The sequence below is a fragment of the Colletotrichum abscissum genome, assembly GCF_030869225.1.
Source record: "Colletotrichum abscissum strain IMI 504890 chromosome Unknown Scaffold_17.1, whole genome shotgun sequence".
Classification (NCBI taxonomy): domain Eukaryota; kingdom Fungi; phylum Ascomycota; class Sordariomycetes; order Glomerellales; family Glomerellaceae; genus Colletotrichum; species Colletotrichum abscissum.
In genome coordinates, this window is record NW_026850065.1 from 133,840 (window position 1) to 149,408 (window position 15,569).

At 57.9% G+C, this 15,569-nt stretch overlaps 4 protein-coding genes across 4 annotated transcripts; 2 read left to right on the plus strand and 2 right to left on the minus strand.

Annotated features, from left to right (window-relative positions):
- Positions 1-1,232: 1,232 nt before the first annotated feature.
- CABS01_07694 (uncharacterized protein) lies at positions 1,233-3,680 on the plus strand (the record flags this gene model as incomplete). Its single annotated transcript, XM_060541056.1, has 2 exons — positions 1,233-1,407; positions 1,459-3,680. 2 exons carry the CDS (start codon positions 1,233-1,235, stop codon positions 3,678-3,680), a joined length of 2,397 nt encoding a protein of 798 aa, XP_060402556.1.
- A 936-nt stretch (positions 3,681-4,616) lies between these two features.
- On the plus strand, positions 4,617-5,453 carry CABS01_07695 (CutC family protein; the record flags this gene model as incomplete). Its single annotated transcript, XM_060541057.1, has 1 exon — positions 4,617-5,453. One exon carries the CDS (start codon positions 4,617-4,619, stop codon positions 5,451-5,453), a length of 837 nt encoding a protein of 278 aa, XP_060402557.1.
- Positions 5,454-6,672: 1,219 nt separating this feature from the next.
- On the minus strand, positions 6,673-8,938 carry CABS01_07696 (alkaline phosphatase; the record flags this gene model as incomplete). Its single annotated transcript, XM_060541058.1, has 6 exons — positions 6,673-7,207; positions 7,256-7,929; positions 7,977-8,055; positions 8,103-8,287; positions 8,340-8,362; positions 8,413-8,938. The coding sequence occupies 6 exons, from the start codon at positions 8,936-8,938 to the stop codon at positions 6,673-6,675; spliced, it is 2,022 nt and encodes a 673-aa protein (XP_060402558.1).
- Positions 8,939-9,785: 847 nt separating this feature from the next.
- Positions 9,786-14,896, minus strand: CABS01_07697 (ABC transporter; the record flags this gene model as incomplete). The annotated part of the gene is made up of 9 exons (XM_060541059.1): positions 9,786-9,960; positions 10,718-11,391; positions 11,442-11,629; positions 11,680-11,795; positions 11,846-13,323; positions 13,370-13,796; positions 13,845-14,501; positions 14,550-14,737; positions 14,789-14,896. 9 exons carry the CDS (start codon positions 14,894-14,896, stop codon positions 9,786-9,788), a joined length of 4,011 nt encoding a protein of 1,336 aa, XP_060402559.1.
- Between the last annotated feature and the right edge of the window lie 673 nt (positions 14,897-15,569).

Sequence of the window (15,569 nt, forward strand, 5' to 3'; positions counted from 1 at the left end):
GTTGTGCTCTGCTGAGGGTGGACGAATATCGACATGTCGAAGACGATCCAGCAGATGGCTCAGCAGCAGATGGAGTTTCGGTCAAGTCAGGGGCAAGTCGTTTGTTGGACTGTCTTTGACATCGCCGAAAAGTGGTTGGAGTCCCAAGCTTCTGCTTGCTCAGAGTGACTTGAAGCACACCCACTTGTTCCAGCTGCACATTTCAAAGGTCAGCCTTTGGCCATATCGATCCTCGTCAACATTCATTCACACGCAAGGCATCGATCCTGAGAAGCCACATGGATGCTTGCTGCTGTCTCCTGAAGACCTGTTCATGGTTGCGTCGTCCCTCTGTCATCCATGACCGAGTAACCTTGCTCGAATACGGCCATGATGCCGACCTCGCCTCCGTTGCTCCTTCCCAGCAGGCCATCACTCGTCCAATCTTTCATCGCATCGACCTTTCGTCGCATCACCAATCCATCGCACAACCTATTCACCACATCGACTCTTGACCGCATCACCACTCCGTCACATCAGTCTTCCGTCACAAAGCCCTTCTATCGCATCACCTTTCCGTCAGAAAACTCTTCCACTGCATCACCTTTCAACCGCATCGCCCCTCCGTCACATAACCTATTCACCACAATATGTTTCTACCGCATCGCCAATTCACCGCAACCTCTTGGGATTCCGTCGCATCACAACCAGAAGATTTGCTTTGGGCGGAAGAGGTGGCCTTCCATCGCATCACCCTTCCGTCCCATCACCTTCCGTCCCATCACCTTCCGTCCCATCAACTTTTCGTCTCGTCACCCTTCGACCGCATCATGGTTCGACTGCACCACCTATTCACCGCCATGGGGTCACTCAGCCCATCACGGCCCATCATGGCCCATCACGGCCGCCTCAACCACCCACAATATAAATATCAACCTACCACCCGCCTACAGGAGTCCGGCCACTCCTACTTCCTCAGGGCATACTTATTCCTTCCTACTTTTGACGCGAGCGCGTACTCAACTCGCTTTCACTGATCGCCGCACAAATTCTTCCAAAAAAAACAATTTCGAATTCCTGAACCCACAGCAATATTCTTCTTCCCGACCGCCAACATCTGTGACTTCGCAGCCGTTCCTTCCCAAACAGCACACACGAGGCGAAGAGAAGCCTTGAATCTCACAAGAATTGCCTCGAGAGCTTTCTATCGCAACTACGACACCCTCACCGCGACAATCCCGCACCACACCAACATGCCCGGCAAAGCGTGGAGCAAAGAGGAAGAGCGCGTCTTCTGGCGTTCCATCGTCCCTATTTCGGCGAAAGGGATTTGCGCTGGCTCGGCCAGATCTTGGGAAGATTTGGCCGTCATCATGCAGCGGGAGATGGGCCCCAATGCCAAGCGCCAATACACCCAGCTCAGTCTTGGTACGTTCAGCGCATTCGATCGATTTACTTGCCGTGCTAACAATCAGACAGTGGAGCATTATTTCCAGAATCACGACAAGGAGCATTTCTCGCCCTTTGCGGCTCCGTACGTACGTGAGATGAAGAGTGCCATGGCCGCGCTTAAGAAGAGTCAGTTGCAGGGTGAGGCGTCTGTTCCTTCCCAGGATGCCCAGGCTCAGGACAGCTTCGACAAGCATACCGGCGAGACCACTGATGAGGAGAACGAAACCAGCTTCTCTGAGGGAACTGACCACAACGACGGAGATTACGTTGATGATGGAGGTGACGAAGACGGCGAGGGAGACGATGACGATGTTGTCGATGTTGACAACGATCTTCGCGCCTTTGCTCGGGACCAGCAGATCGAGACTGCCGCTCGCGCTGTTGACCGTGCTGCGGGTCGACGACCTACTTTCTCAGCCCCTGTGGCTGATATGAGCCCTCGTGGCCCCGGCTTGGTGTCCCAGCGCAACATGTCGCAGGAGCACTTGTCGCTGCCCCCTCGCCCTCCCAAGGCTGTCACGCGGAACCGCGACTTCCGTGCTCACCCGTACGACAGTCCCAGGGTCTCTCAGCGTGGCCGGCAGCCGCCCCAGGAACGCGCTCGAATGGCAACCCCCCTCGAGACCAATACCTACTATGACCAAGGCCATAGAACCCAGGCATACTACGGACAGCAGCTCAGCCGTCAGTCTTTCTACCATCAGGGTCCCAGAATGCAGGGCCACTACGGACAGGATTCTGGTAGCCACGGCTACTATGATCAGGGCCCCAGAGCTCAAACTTACGGTCAGAACTCTGGCAACCAGGGCCACTATAACCAGGCGCGCGACTACTACGGCCAGACCACCATCCCCCAGGGATTCGACAATGGCCCCAACTCTGAGACCTACTGGGATCAGAGCGCCAAAAACCGCGAATACTACGAGCGGGAGTACGCCGCTCAAAGTCAACAGTATATCAACCAGTGCCATGGTCGAAGTGACGATAGCCAGGGCTATCAGGGTCAGACTTCCAGCAGCCGTGGTTACGATCAAAACCGCAGCGTCGATGGTTCCGGACAAAACCACGAGAACCGGGGCCACGATCGTGGCTACGACCAGAGCCAGGCCACTCAGGGCTATCACGACCAGAACCATAGCGTTCAGGGCTCTTCCCATGACCACGAGAACCTCGGCTACGAGCAGAACCATGCCAACCACGGCTACTACAACCAGGACCGCAGCATCCAGAGCTTCGACCAGAACCGTGGCTACGATCAGAACTACGCCAACCAGAGCTACGATCAGAGCCGCAACCAGCATGCCCCCGGTAGCCAGGGATACCACGCGAATGCTGCGTACAACACTGGTCAGCACCAGAATGCTCACTCCACGAGCTACAACGGTCACCAGCCTGCCGTGGGATCCCACCAGTACGGCCAGGAACTCCAGTACCCCCAGTCGCAGCAGTCGAGCATGGGCTACTCTGACGACCGTGTTGGAAATCGAGCCAGCTCGGCGCGCGTTGAGCCTCATGTCATGCCTCGCTACTCAGATCATCAAGTCTCGATGTCTTCTGGCCGCAGCTCAGTTGCGATGACGTCCAGCCACGACACCTCCGCGCAGCACAGTGCCGCGCCGTCTCCCGGCTACGTTGGCTATTCCTCGACCATTCCGGACTACATCCAGCGCCCCTCGACTGCCAGCTCTGGTCACCAGCAGCGCTCTCGCCGTCCTTCTGCTCATCAGCAGGTCAACGAGGATCATCATCGCCAGGGAGCTCAAAGCAACAGTCGCGAGGAGCCTCAGAATGAGCAGTCGCAGCATCCCTCTTCTTCTGCCCCTGTTCGTCAGCCTGCCAACGAGGATCAGCACCGTCAGGGAGCCTACCAGGAGAAGGAAGCGTTCCGGGCTCCATCTTTCTCTTCGGTCGCTCGTCAGCATGCCACCGAGCACTACAGCCGCCAGGGAGCCCATATGGATCGTCACGAAGAGCCCCAGAATGAGCAGATCCAGCGTCCCTCTGCCTCTTCTGCCCCTCTCCCTCAGAATCCTACCGAGTACGCCCCCCAGAGCGGTTACATGCACAACCATGGACAGACCGAGGACGAGCGATTCCCTCGTCCCTACGTCTCTCCCTACCCTCCTCGTCAGCATCTCAGCGAGTACAGCAACGATCAGGGCGGCGGCCCGAAGAATGCTCATGTGCCTCAGTACGAGCCAGAGATGTTCCAGGCCTTTGAGGCCGCCTCGTCTCAGCGCAAGGAGTGAGCCTCTAACAATGTACATTCTTTGCTCTCCAGGTCAGGATGTTGCGACTTTCATCAGGGCGACACTGGTCTTCAGTTGCTGGATTTACCCGCGACTAGCACAGACCCAGTGATTACAAGGGCATCGCCACTCCATTATGGATCTGGAAGCTCTCACATTGGCATGGGCATTCTAGCTGCATTCAAAAGGAAGCAGTCGAACGTCGACATCGGCGTTGAGCATTCTGGCTGGATTCGGGCCTTGGTTTAGGCGTTGGGATGAGGTTAATGGCAGAGATACCCATCATGGCTTTCGGGATGCAGACAGTGGGAGAAGGATAGACCCTAGTCGTCCAGGCCCCCACGAGATAGTTCCCCATAGCCCTTTCATAGGAATTGAGCATCAGCCAACCATAGCTTCCCCATCCTTCGATTGTGCCACCCTCTATCCCACGTCTCAGATTTAATAAGATATGCATAATGACTAAGCCAACCGAGGGGGGAAACTCGAACGACTTTCTCGAGTCCAGGTCTCCAAGACTCCATGTTCGCCGGTGGGGTAACTGACACGAACAGCAAGCAAGGAAAGGTGGCATGATCTGATATTAAAAGTGCCGTCCGAGCGAGCGAAGGGGCAAAAGCAAGGCTGATAAGGACAGAATGGGCGACGAGAGGCGAACAAAAAGAACTATCGCAGGAACTCTCGAGTCTTTAAAACGTGGGCATCTTGCAATTGACTTTTTGGTTTTCATCCTTTGATTGTGTCTTTTACCCTCGATTCTTTGAAGTCAAACCAACGTTGAGCGAAACTTGCAGGGTTGTCGTTACTTTTTCCCGCTACCTTAATTCGATTGAACCTATCACATCAACGCGTTATCCAATCGACTATCCAATCTATCTTAACCCCCGAGCACTCTATCAACTCTCTTAAATCAGCACAACCAACCAAACCACCCAAATGACAGTCACAAAGCAAGCGCCGCCCACGATGCCAACCCACCTCGAGATACCAGTCTTCTCCCCGTCCTCGGCGCTGCACGCCCAGGCCATCGGCGCGCAGCGCATCGAGCTCAACGCGCGCGGGAGCTACGCCGTCGGCGGCACGACGCCCACGCTCGCGGACCTCGAGGGCGTGAACAATTGGCTCATGGTACCCGTGCGGATCATGATTCGGCCGCGGGGGAAGCGCCCGGAAGATGAAGTTGACTTTGTGTATGATGATGAGGAGTTTGAGGTCATGGCGAGGGACGTGGAGGCGTTTCGGGGCGTGTTGAGGCGGGAGAGGGGGGACGGGTTCGTGTTTGGGGTGCTGGAGAGGAGCGGGGGTGGTGATGGTGCGGTTGTGGTTGACGTTGAGAGGAATCGGAGGCTGGTCAAGGCCGCTGGCGGGCTGGCGTGTTCGTTTCACCGGGCTTTTGACGAGGTTATTCGCGATGGGGAGACGGAGACGATTGCGAGGGGGGTGAGGGATTTGGTGGGTTGCGGGTTTGAGGGGGTGCTTACGTCCGGCGGGCCGGGAAATGCGGCGGAGAACCGGGCGCTGCTGGAGGTTGTCGTGCGGGAGGCGTCGTCGGAGGGTGTGGTGAAGATGATGGCCCGCAAGGAAAAGGAGACGAAGGGCCTGGAGGTTATTGTTGGCGGCGGGGTGAGGAAGGAGAATGTTGAGGGGCTGGTTGACGGGTTTGAGGGGGCTCGTGTCTGGGCGCACTCGAGCTGTTTAACGGGCAAGTGTGCCGAGGGGGAGGTTGATGATGAGGAGGCGATGGGGATCTTGGAGAGGCTTGCTGAGAGGTGATTTTTGAATCTTTCTAGATTTTTGGGGTAGATTGTTGAGGGAGTCAGTGTAGATAGCGCGAACAGATCTCAACATCAGGTTACAAGCATTGAATCGAAGAGCAATGAATTTCTCACGGGTTTTTGGCTGAGTGGCATCTTGGTGAATCCTGGCGTTCTGCATCCACTCGGGTTGCGAGTCAACCCCCACAGAGTCGGACCGCGCGGGAGATCGACCCTGCTTAGCACACGAACCATGCCCCCTCGCAAGAGATCCGAATGGGGGCAGCAATCTAAACAAGAAACGAACAATGCACGACATAGCTACATCAGTTGACACCTGCGCGTCTGATCTTTCTGCCTCGCTTGCCCGCCTGTCTTCCGGGATGTAACCATGCTTGCGGCTCACCTAGGTTGGGCCAAGGCAGAGGCCATCTGTCTGTTCTTTTTTCCCGGTACCCTCGTCCTAGCCCCATCTACTTCCCTAGAGAAAAGCGAAGAGATCCTCTGCCCGTGAACAATACACCCAAAAGGGTAAATTGATCCCGTCCATCGTGGGCTGACGAAGAGGGACAAAACGGACGACGGAAAGTGGATCATGGTCAGTTCATCGGCCGATGATGGGCCCGAGCGGATGGGGGCCCGGGGTCCCGTTGTAACATCGCCGAGTGGCACCGCGGCCTAGACTCGCAATGTTGACTCGGGCAGGTTCAAGAGTTCCTTGCGTGAAGGCTGAATGAAATCATACATCAGGAATCTTGGGATTTATGTTTGTGCTGCTTCTCGGGAGGCATCGTGCACAATCTCGTCGACTTGATTTTTGGGGGCGGCGAGGCATGAACAACTTCACAAGACTATACTCTCGACGTAGAACGAGCCTTCTACGGTGCTTTCAATGTCAGAGAACGGTGCGCAACTTTGTATACGAAGATTGCCTTGAAGCTGGTTTTGAAACGAGTTCCTGGGTGACTTACACGGCGGCGAGCGGAGAGGGAGCGTTTCCGTCCGTCCATCTGGCTGTCCATGTCTACAAACACCATAGCATCAACCAGTAGTTCAGACTCTTCAGTCTGGCGATAGTCATAGGGAGTGTTCTTGACCAACGTGATATTAATTCTATACTTCATCACCGAGTTTCATTACGGGAGGGCCTCTCCAGCCTCTGTACCCAAACATCAACCGCCCCAACACCCACTCGCCATGCTTAATCAAAGTTCAAGACCTATTCGACCCCTTTCGACTCAAGCATGAAGAGCCCTGGCCTTCCTCGCACACCCAGCCCCAGGCGCCGTCGCATTCTTCGGCTGCGCGAGACCAAGACAGTTCGCCATCTTGTAGAAAACATCAATGTTGCTATACGTGCCGCCAAACGTCTCCTGGCAAGGTCCCCTCGCCCACACAGCAACATCCGTCAACGAGTGCACGCCCTGCGCCTCATTCGTAGGCAGCGTACCATTCACCACGAAGCCATCGACGGCGTCCTTGGGGTTGGCGTAGTAGTCCGTGGTGTTCGTCGCCGCAACAGCGGGCGTGCGCGCACCGTCGGCGTGGACCTTGTAGTCCTCGCGGCGGTCCGGGTTGGCGCCGAAGCCCGCGGCGATGGCGTAGCGCGGGGACCAGTTGAGCGGGAAGTTGGGCCCCGTGTTGTACGAGACGCCGGGCTGCTCGACGGTGTACTGCGACAGGCCCGAGTTCGCGTAGACGCCGACGGCCTTGCGCTTTGTGCGGTCGTCTTTTTGCTCGGCGAGGTACTTTGTGTCGGCGTTGCCAAAGACGCTGCTCAAGTCAGTATAGGAACGCAAGTAGATATTGACGAGTACTCACTCAAAGCCGTGGCCGTGGTCGGATGACACGACTACGAGGGTCTCCTCGAGAATGCCGAGCTCCTCGAGCTTCTCCAGCGTAGCCTTGACGGTGTCGTCCAGCTCGAGCAAATCGCCCAGCGCGCGGTCGTAGTCGAGCGCGTGCATCTGCTTATCAATGGACGCGGCCTCGGACATCAAGAAGAATCCCCGCTCGCCGCCGCGGTTGTGCAGCGTCTCGACGGCCTTGAGTGTCATCTCCTTGAGCCCCGGAACGTCGGCGGCGGCGCTCTTGTTGCCCGTGGGATCGTTGCTCAGCTTGGCCAGGTTCTCCGTCAAAACATTGCGGTCGAGCCAGACGGGGAGGTTGCCCTGGGTAAAGATGCCGAGGATGCGCTCGTTGGGGTCGGCGGCTTCGAGCGACGTCTTGTTGAGGGCGACGCTGTAGCCCTTGTCGGCGAAGGCGGCGTAGTAGTCCTTGCCCTGGTAGGAGCCCTTGCCGGGATAGAACTGCTCGGCGCCGCCGCCGAGGTAGACGTCCGGGCCGGTCATCTTCGTCCAGGTGTAGTTTGTGATGCCGTTGAGGGCCTGGTCGATCAGGGGCCCGTACAGGGACCGGGCGCGGGTGTGCGCCGTCAGGGCGATGGGGGTCGCGTCGGCGATGAAGGCCGTGGAGACGGCGCCCCAGGCGGAGCCCTGCGTTTGTTAGACTGGTTCAGGGGGCAGAGACGGACTGGACATACCCAGATGCGGTGGATCAGCTCGACAATGGTCTCGACCTTGGGGTCGTCAAAGGCGTCGGGGGAAGAGTCGACGTAGACACTGGCGCATGTCAGTGAGCACTTTGACGGTCCATCATCTCCACTCACCCCATGGCGTTCACGGTGCTCTTGTGGCCAGAGTACAGCGCCGACGCAGAGTTGGCAGAGTCGGTGATGTAGCTGTCAATGGAATGGGTCATCTGGTGACCAATGACGGGGAACTTGTCGAGAGCCAAGCTGGTCTGGTACTTTCCATTGATGCTCTTATGGCCGAGAAGACGGGCGGCAGTGACCTGTGGGTGTCAGCATGTAGTTCAGAGATGTGAGCTTGGTAAATCTCAATACCATGTTGGTGGTCATTCCGTCGCCTGAGTCCAGAGTTAGCATGGGCACAAACACCACAACCACAGAGACATACCAATGAAGAAGATGACATTCTTGGCCTTCTTCTCCGTCGCCAGAGGTCGCACGACCCAGTTGGCGGTGGTCTTCTTGCCGTCGTAGTACGTGAGGGTGACGACGTAATTCCCGGGCTCGTACAGCGCGAGGCGGCGCCAAATCTTGGACGCCACGTTGACGACGCTCTTCTGCTTGGCGTCCTCAGCAAAGAGGTCCTCGTACCACCCAAACGACCACTTCTCGAGCTTGGGCTCCTCGAGACCGAAGAACTCGGTCAAGCTCTTTGCGGCGCCGCCCTCCTTGGCAATGGTCGCCTTGAAGGCCTCATCGGGGACGCCGTTGTTGAAGGCCTCGGAGCCGTTGACGGGCGCGTGGACCTCGACGCGGAGGTCAAAGGTCTGGCCGGGGAGGAAGTCGGACTGGTCGGGCGGGAGGACGCAGCCGAGGTCCGGGCACGTCCCGAGGCGCTGGTAGGTCTGCGCCGAGGCGAGGGACGACAGCGAGGCCGCGGCCAGGACGGCGGCGAGTGGGTTGAGCTTGACCATCTTTGTGTGTCCTCGGGGTGAATTGGCTGCAGAGTGAAGCCAAAAGAGCACAATGAAGCGTTGGGATGAGAAGAAGGGTACAACAAGCTTGACCGGGACGTTGGAGCAGAAGCTTTCCTGCGGCTCGGGAGCTTATATACCAATAAGTTCAGCAAGGGGACCAAAAGTCATCCCATGTCTTTCAAGAGCCCAGAGGGTGTTACTCTCCCGCCAAAAGTTCCCCATCTACTGCATGACAAAAACACTCTGTCGGTTCGCGGGTCCTCTCGTTCGCGGGTCCCATACTTTGAAGACAGCTCCGGGTGAGAGAGCTGCAGATTGCGCGGCGCATCATCCCAGCCTGCGCAGGACGTTAGCCCAACGTAATGGGTAGGATTCCGTCTGCACCGAGAGCATCAATATCGATGTACGATTGGACAGCACAGGGGCAGAAGGACGGCTAGACCGAGATCATGACGGCGTGCTGGGTCGGATGGAAGAAGCTGAATGTAACTTCACGGCTCGTTTTGAGCGACAGAGGCACGTGTCTCTGCGCGAACTTTGAGGTGGTGAGTCGGGGCCATCTCGGGCTTCCCAACGCCAAGACACTTGTTATTTGACGGCGAAGCGGAGATGATGCTAATCATGCTAGAGCGAGAAAGAAGGAAGAAGCTCCGACGCTGGAAGCTGGGCGTGCTCGGTCTGCGGATTGGGGATGAAGCCTGCGAACGCTGCGTGGGGTGGGTTGCCAGAAGGCACAAGAGATGAACGGCGTCATGTGGCGTTGGCTTGGCGCTGCAGGTCGAGAAGGGATCATGAGCTTTCTGAGCTTGCTGAGCTTCCCGAACCTGATTTCAGAACCTCGCTGTTATTCGTCAATCCCGGCCGGGTTGTAGTCGGTCGAGAGGTTTGTGTTCCCGGGACGAGACGAGAGTTGACCGTGGCCGTTGGGTCCGACCCCGTGGGTGAATTGGCGCTTCTGATTGGCTGCTGGCTGCCGGTGTAAGTCGGGGAACCAGGGTTGACGGCGGGGGGGTGTCAGTCTTGGTGGTGTCGATGTCTTTGGTGCCTTGGGGGAACAAGCTTACCATCTCATTTTACAGACTTTTGGTTAATCGCTGCTGCTTGCAAGAGTCCAAGATGATCCTTGAAGAAGGGCGTGTGCTGACGGAACGTGTTGTGGGTAATGTTCTACGCAAACGCCAAGAACGACGACGGCACGAGCTCCGATGGACCCTCAGAACTTCGCCACGATGTGAAGAAGCTTTCCTTGGCTTTCCAATGGACCTGCTTCTTGTTCCGGAGACCACGTTGGGGAGCACGTTTTCTGCTAGTAGCATAGAAAGCGAGTTCGCTCCAAGCTGCGTTTTCCCCAATCGAGGTTTGCGCCAGCGGCATAGTTGACTGAGCCGTGGTGTCTTGGCTCAAGTCCAGAGTCATGGCAGCAAGTCGAGAAGATGGTAACATTGAACGGACCCAAAGCCGCGGGGTCGGAAATCAGCACACTTTTGACAGGTTCCGCCGTTTGGGATGATCATCATTTCTGTCAAGGGAAGAGGGTCACTTTGCAGGACACTGAGTACAGAGTATGAGATTGGTCTCTTGGAGTCTAAACATTACGAATCTAAGTGTCTCTAGGACAAACGTGATCGACTGAGTTGCGCAGTTGCGAGTCAGATAATCGTACAGAAACCCCCTTTCCCAAACGCCGTGCTCTATGGGAGGAGTCAAGCGCTCAACTCCCAGGCCGAAAATGCAACAACTCAGCATGGACGAAGCTCTTCTGCTTCCCCTGCTCACTCGAGATTCTGCGCCTCGCACATCTGCTTATACATGCCCCCCTTGGCCACAAGCTGCGCATGCGTGCCCTTCTCCACAATCCTCCCGCCATAAAACACACAAATAACATCGGCATCTTTCACAGTCGACAACCGGTGCGCAACAGCAACCGTGATCCTCTCCCCGTCCCGCGCAGCCTCCTCCAGCGCGCGCTGCACAATCTTCTCCGACTCGGTGTCGAGCGCGCTCGTCGCCTCGTCGAGCAGCAGGATCTTGGGCTGGCGGATCAGCGCCCGCGCGATGGCGATGCGCTGCCTCTGTCCGCCGGACAACTGCATTCCGCTGCTGCCGCATGGGGTCGCGAGGCCTTCAGGGAGCGACGAGACAAAGTCCCACGCGTTGGCTGCGCGGCAGGCCGCTTCGATCTGGGTGTCCGGGACGATTTCGTCCAGGGACTCTGCGTCGATTCCCAACGAAATGTTCTCGCGGATGGAGCCCTGGAAGAGGGTAGGCTCTTGCTGGACGAGGGCGACGATGTGGCGGTAGAGGCGGGGGTTGAGGTCCGATAGAGCCGCGTCGCCGTCGATGACGATGCTGCCTGTCGTCGGGTCGTAGAAGCGTTCGAGCATGGCGATCATTGTGGATTTGCCGCAGCCTGAGGCGCCTACCAGGGCGACGAACTGGCCCTTTTTGATCTGGAGATGTGTTAGGCATGATTTCTGTCAGGTACTTAATGGGGACTCACTTCGAGATCGACTGCGCGGAGGACATGCGCTTCGGGTCGTAGGGGGTACGAGAAACGGAGCTGCTGGAAGTCGACCGAGGCGCCGGCCTTTGGCGCGGCGTCGCGGTTCTGGGGCGTCTCCTGGATGGACGGCTGGAGGTCGTGCAGCCAGAAGAGGTAGTTTGCGGCGTTGATGCCCTTGGTCATGCCTGGGAGGGTCAGAGTGTGTGACATCACTAGCGGAGAAGATTCAACTTACTGCTCGAGTACTGGAACAGCTGCGACGCGGCCTGTCCGGAGAAGAATGTGCCCATGAAGGCGACGAAGAACTGGTACATTGTGATCTCGTTGAACGAGAGCAGCCGGCAGCCGTACCTGTTAAAAAGTTAGCAACTAGATTGGGAAGACGCAGCACCCAAACTCACCAGAACCCGAGGGCCATGAAAAAGTACTCAATGGCCTGGGTCAGTCCAAACGCAACAGTCATGACGAAAAGGGGGCCAGTCGAAGCCCTCACGGCGTTGTCGAGCTCGTCAGTATACCTCTTCAACACCGACTCCTCGATAGCGAGAGACGAAACGGTCCTGATCGCCGTCACGGATTCGGACGCGATCGCCGCGCTCGCAGAGTACCGCTTCGACGTCTTGGTATCCAGGCGCGAGTCAAGTCTGACCTTGATGTAGCCCGAGGACACCAGTGGCGGCATACCCGCGAGCACGACGACGAGACCCAGCTTCCAGGTCGTGGCGATAGCCAGGATACCGCACGCGATGACGTTCAGCGACGAGATGAGGATGAGGCCAATGTTGAAGCCCATGAGCTCGAGGATGGCCTGCGGGTTCGACTCGAGCCGACTGGCAAGCGCGCCCGTGTTGTTCTCGACGCGGTCAAAGAATTGCAGGTCCTGGCGGAGGAAATCGTTGAGGGACTGCCGGCGCAGCTTGTGATTGAGCCCCTGGGCGATGACGTTTGTGGCCCAGCCCATGACGAAGTAGCAGCAGAGCACGCCGAGGGCGAGGACGAAGAACATGAGGGAGTAGAAGTTGCCCTTGGTGATCATCTCGGAGCCCGTCATCGTGAAGACGTCGACGAGGTTGGCGATGACGAGGGACTGGCCGGGGAATGCGCCGGCGGCGACTATCACGGCCAGTAAGGTTGCGAGGTACGCCCACTTCAGCTCAGGCGTCTCGCGCACCATGCGGATGACGACGCTGATGAGGCCGATGGGCTTGTAATGATCAAAGTTGTCGCGCTCCTTCTGCGCCTCCATCCGCGTCTGGTCTGTCGTCCGGTACCGGCTCATGGTCTTCGTGAGCTCAATGCTCTCCTTCCCAGCAGCAGCCGCCGCCGTCACCGCTTCGTCGTCATCCTCCTCCGTCTCGGTAATGGATCCTTCCTCGGCCACGTTCAAGTTCTGCGCCCTCACGAGACGGGTATACGCGCCGCCCTGCGCCAACAGGCCCTCGTGCGTCCCCTGCTCGACAATGGCGCCCTTGTTCATGACTACAATATTGTCCGCCTTGCGGATGGTGGCGAGTTTGTGGGCAATGACAATCGTCGTACGGCCCTCGGCGGCCTTGTCTAGGGCCTGCTGCACGACGCCCTCGGCGTGGGGGTCCAGGGCGCTGGTGGCTTCGTCGAGAAGGAGCACCTTGGGCTCCGAAATGATGCTACGCGCGATAGCGACGCGCTGCTTCTGGCCGCCTGACAGGAGGCCGCCGCGCTCGCCAATCATCGTGTCGTAGCCTTCGGGCAGCTGGGAGACGAAGTCGTGGGCAAAGGCGATCTTGGCGGCGTCCTGGACGCGGCGGAGCTGCTCCTCGCGGGGCGAGGACTCCCACGGGGTTCCGACGAGGCCGTTGGCAATGTTGTCAAAGACTGTTCCCTGGAAGAGGACGGGTTCCTGCGGTTGTCAGAGTTGGTTCAAATGTAGGTGCTTCTCATCTCACCTGCTGCACGAGCCGGACATTCTTCCTGAGCCAGTTGAGGTTCAGCTGGTCGATCGGCTGGCCGTCGAGCTTGATGGTGCCCGATTTTGGATTGTACCATCGCTCAATCAGCCCGATGATTGTGCTCTTGCCGGAGCCGCTGGAGCCCACGAGCGCCGTCACCTTGCCCGCGGGCACGTGGAGCGAGTAGTTATCGAGGACCGTGACGCCGGGGCGCGTCGGGTACTCGAACGAGACGTTCTCGAGGTCGACGACGCCGACGGTCTCGGTGGGCTGGTGGCCCGACTTGTCAAAGGGGTCGATCTCGGAGACGCGGTCGATGAGCTTGAAGAGCTGGGCGGCGGCGGAGGCGGCGCGGGTGAATTCGATGATGTAGGGCGCTAGCATGGTCAAGCTCGTTGCGCCGATGACCACAGATAGGAGGACCCTGAAGCCTGTTAGCTGATGCTCCTGAAAGATGCTGCGGACTACTCACGTGAAAATGTCTCCAGACTCGGTAATCTCGCCCCGGTTCAACATGTGGATGCCCTGCCAGAACGCCAGGGCGAAGCCGGCGTAGATGACAAAGTACTCAAACGAAAAGAGCACGCCAAACAGGGCCGACTTCTTGTTGCCGATGCGGTGGGCGTCCTCGAGGAACCTGTCAAACTTTTGCACCAGCCGCGAGCGGATCTCAAAGGCGTGAACGGTGCGCGCGCTCGAGAGGATGCCCTCGGAAAAGGAGCCCGCCTGGGCGTAAATGTCGAGGATCTTTGTCTCGAGGCCGGCTTCAATGGTAGAGACGACGCCCATCACAACCAGGATCAGGGGCGCGATGCAGCACACGATGAGCGTGAGCTTCCACTGCGTGACGAAAGCGATGATGAAGGCGGTGACGAAGACGGCGAGCCCCTGGAAGGTCAGGGCGAGCTTCTCGGCGATGCCGACCTGGATGAGGCGGCCGTTGGAGATGGCTTGGGTGGCGATGGAGCCGCCGGAGCCGATGTCGTAGAAGGCAACCTCCTGGCGCAGGGCGGCGTGGAGGTAGGCGTGGCGGATGTTGCGCGTGATGCGGTAGGCGGAGAAGGTTGTCAGGGAGATGTAGCCGTAGGCGAGGACGAAGCGCGCGATGCCGAGGTAGACAAAGTAGAGGCTGAGATGTTAGCTTGTAGTGATGATGTGGGAATGAGCAGAGACGTACGCCAGCTTTGAGACTTCATTGCGAAAGTGTTGAGGGGTGGACTGGCCGGTGGTGAAGTCCTGGATGGTGGTGACGAAGCTGCCAAAGATCAAGTTTTGCAGGGCCACGCCGGCGCCCGCGCCCAGGGCGCATACTATCGCGATTGTTTGCAGGAGCTTCTCAAAGGGTCCCCCAAAGGAAAAGATTCTCTGGGAGGCGTCAGCATGTTTGCAACAGGTGAGAGTCGACAGTGATCATACCAAATAGGCCTTGAACGCGCCGCCTTCTGCCTTGACAGCTTCGTTTGGCGAAGCAATGGCGGCGACGGTATCCTCAGCCGGAGTGTGCTCCTTCTTTTCGGCCCCCATATTGTGCGGCTGACGGGTGGTTCACCCCAAGATCTGATCGTCTGTGTCGCGTGGTGTGTTCGTACTATCAAGAAATGTGAGCCGGCGGGTTGGCTTCTCTTGTAGATGAGATGGGGAAAACCAGACGATGCAGGTTATATCATGCGGTGCACCTCAAGGCGAGCCAGAAGAATGTTTTCAAACGCGCATATTGAAATTTGAAGCTCGGATAATGGAACACGCAAACTCGAGCTGACTGATCGCCAACATAGCAGAGTCTCCGTCATTGAAGCTGCTGCTGCGAGGCCTTGGCTTCTCCCGCGGACCGCCGTCATGGAAGCGAGAACGCCCCACTCTTCGGCATAGTGGACCCCCCGCTTCGGTGCAGGAACGAGTGCGATTGGTTCGACTCCAGCTTGGCAGGCTCACAGCGGGGGCCGCGGGTTCATCGCGCCCGGACGCCCACTCCGCTGCTTTGCTCGGGGCGCGGTGCTCTCGGGGCGCGAGACGTCAGACAATGTCCAGATTTCCCTTCATCCCAAACCATTAAAGGCTAAAGGAGTTCCCCCTCGATCGATGTGTGATGAGGTGTCACCGTGTCAGCAGGATGTTTTGGTTTGACCGAGTCCGACGTCGATGATGCCGATGACTCTTTCGCCGGACGGCGCGGTGGACATCTGAGACGCTACGGCGC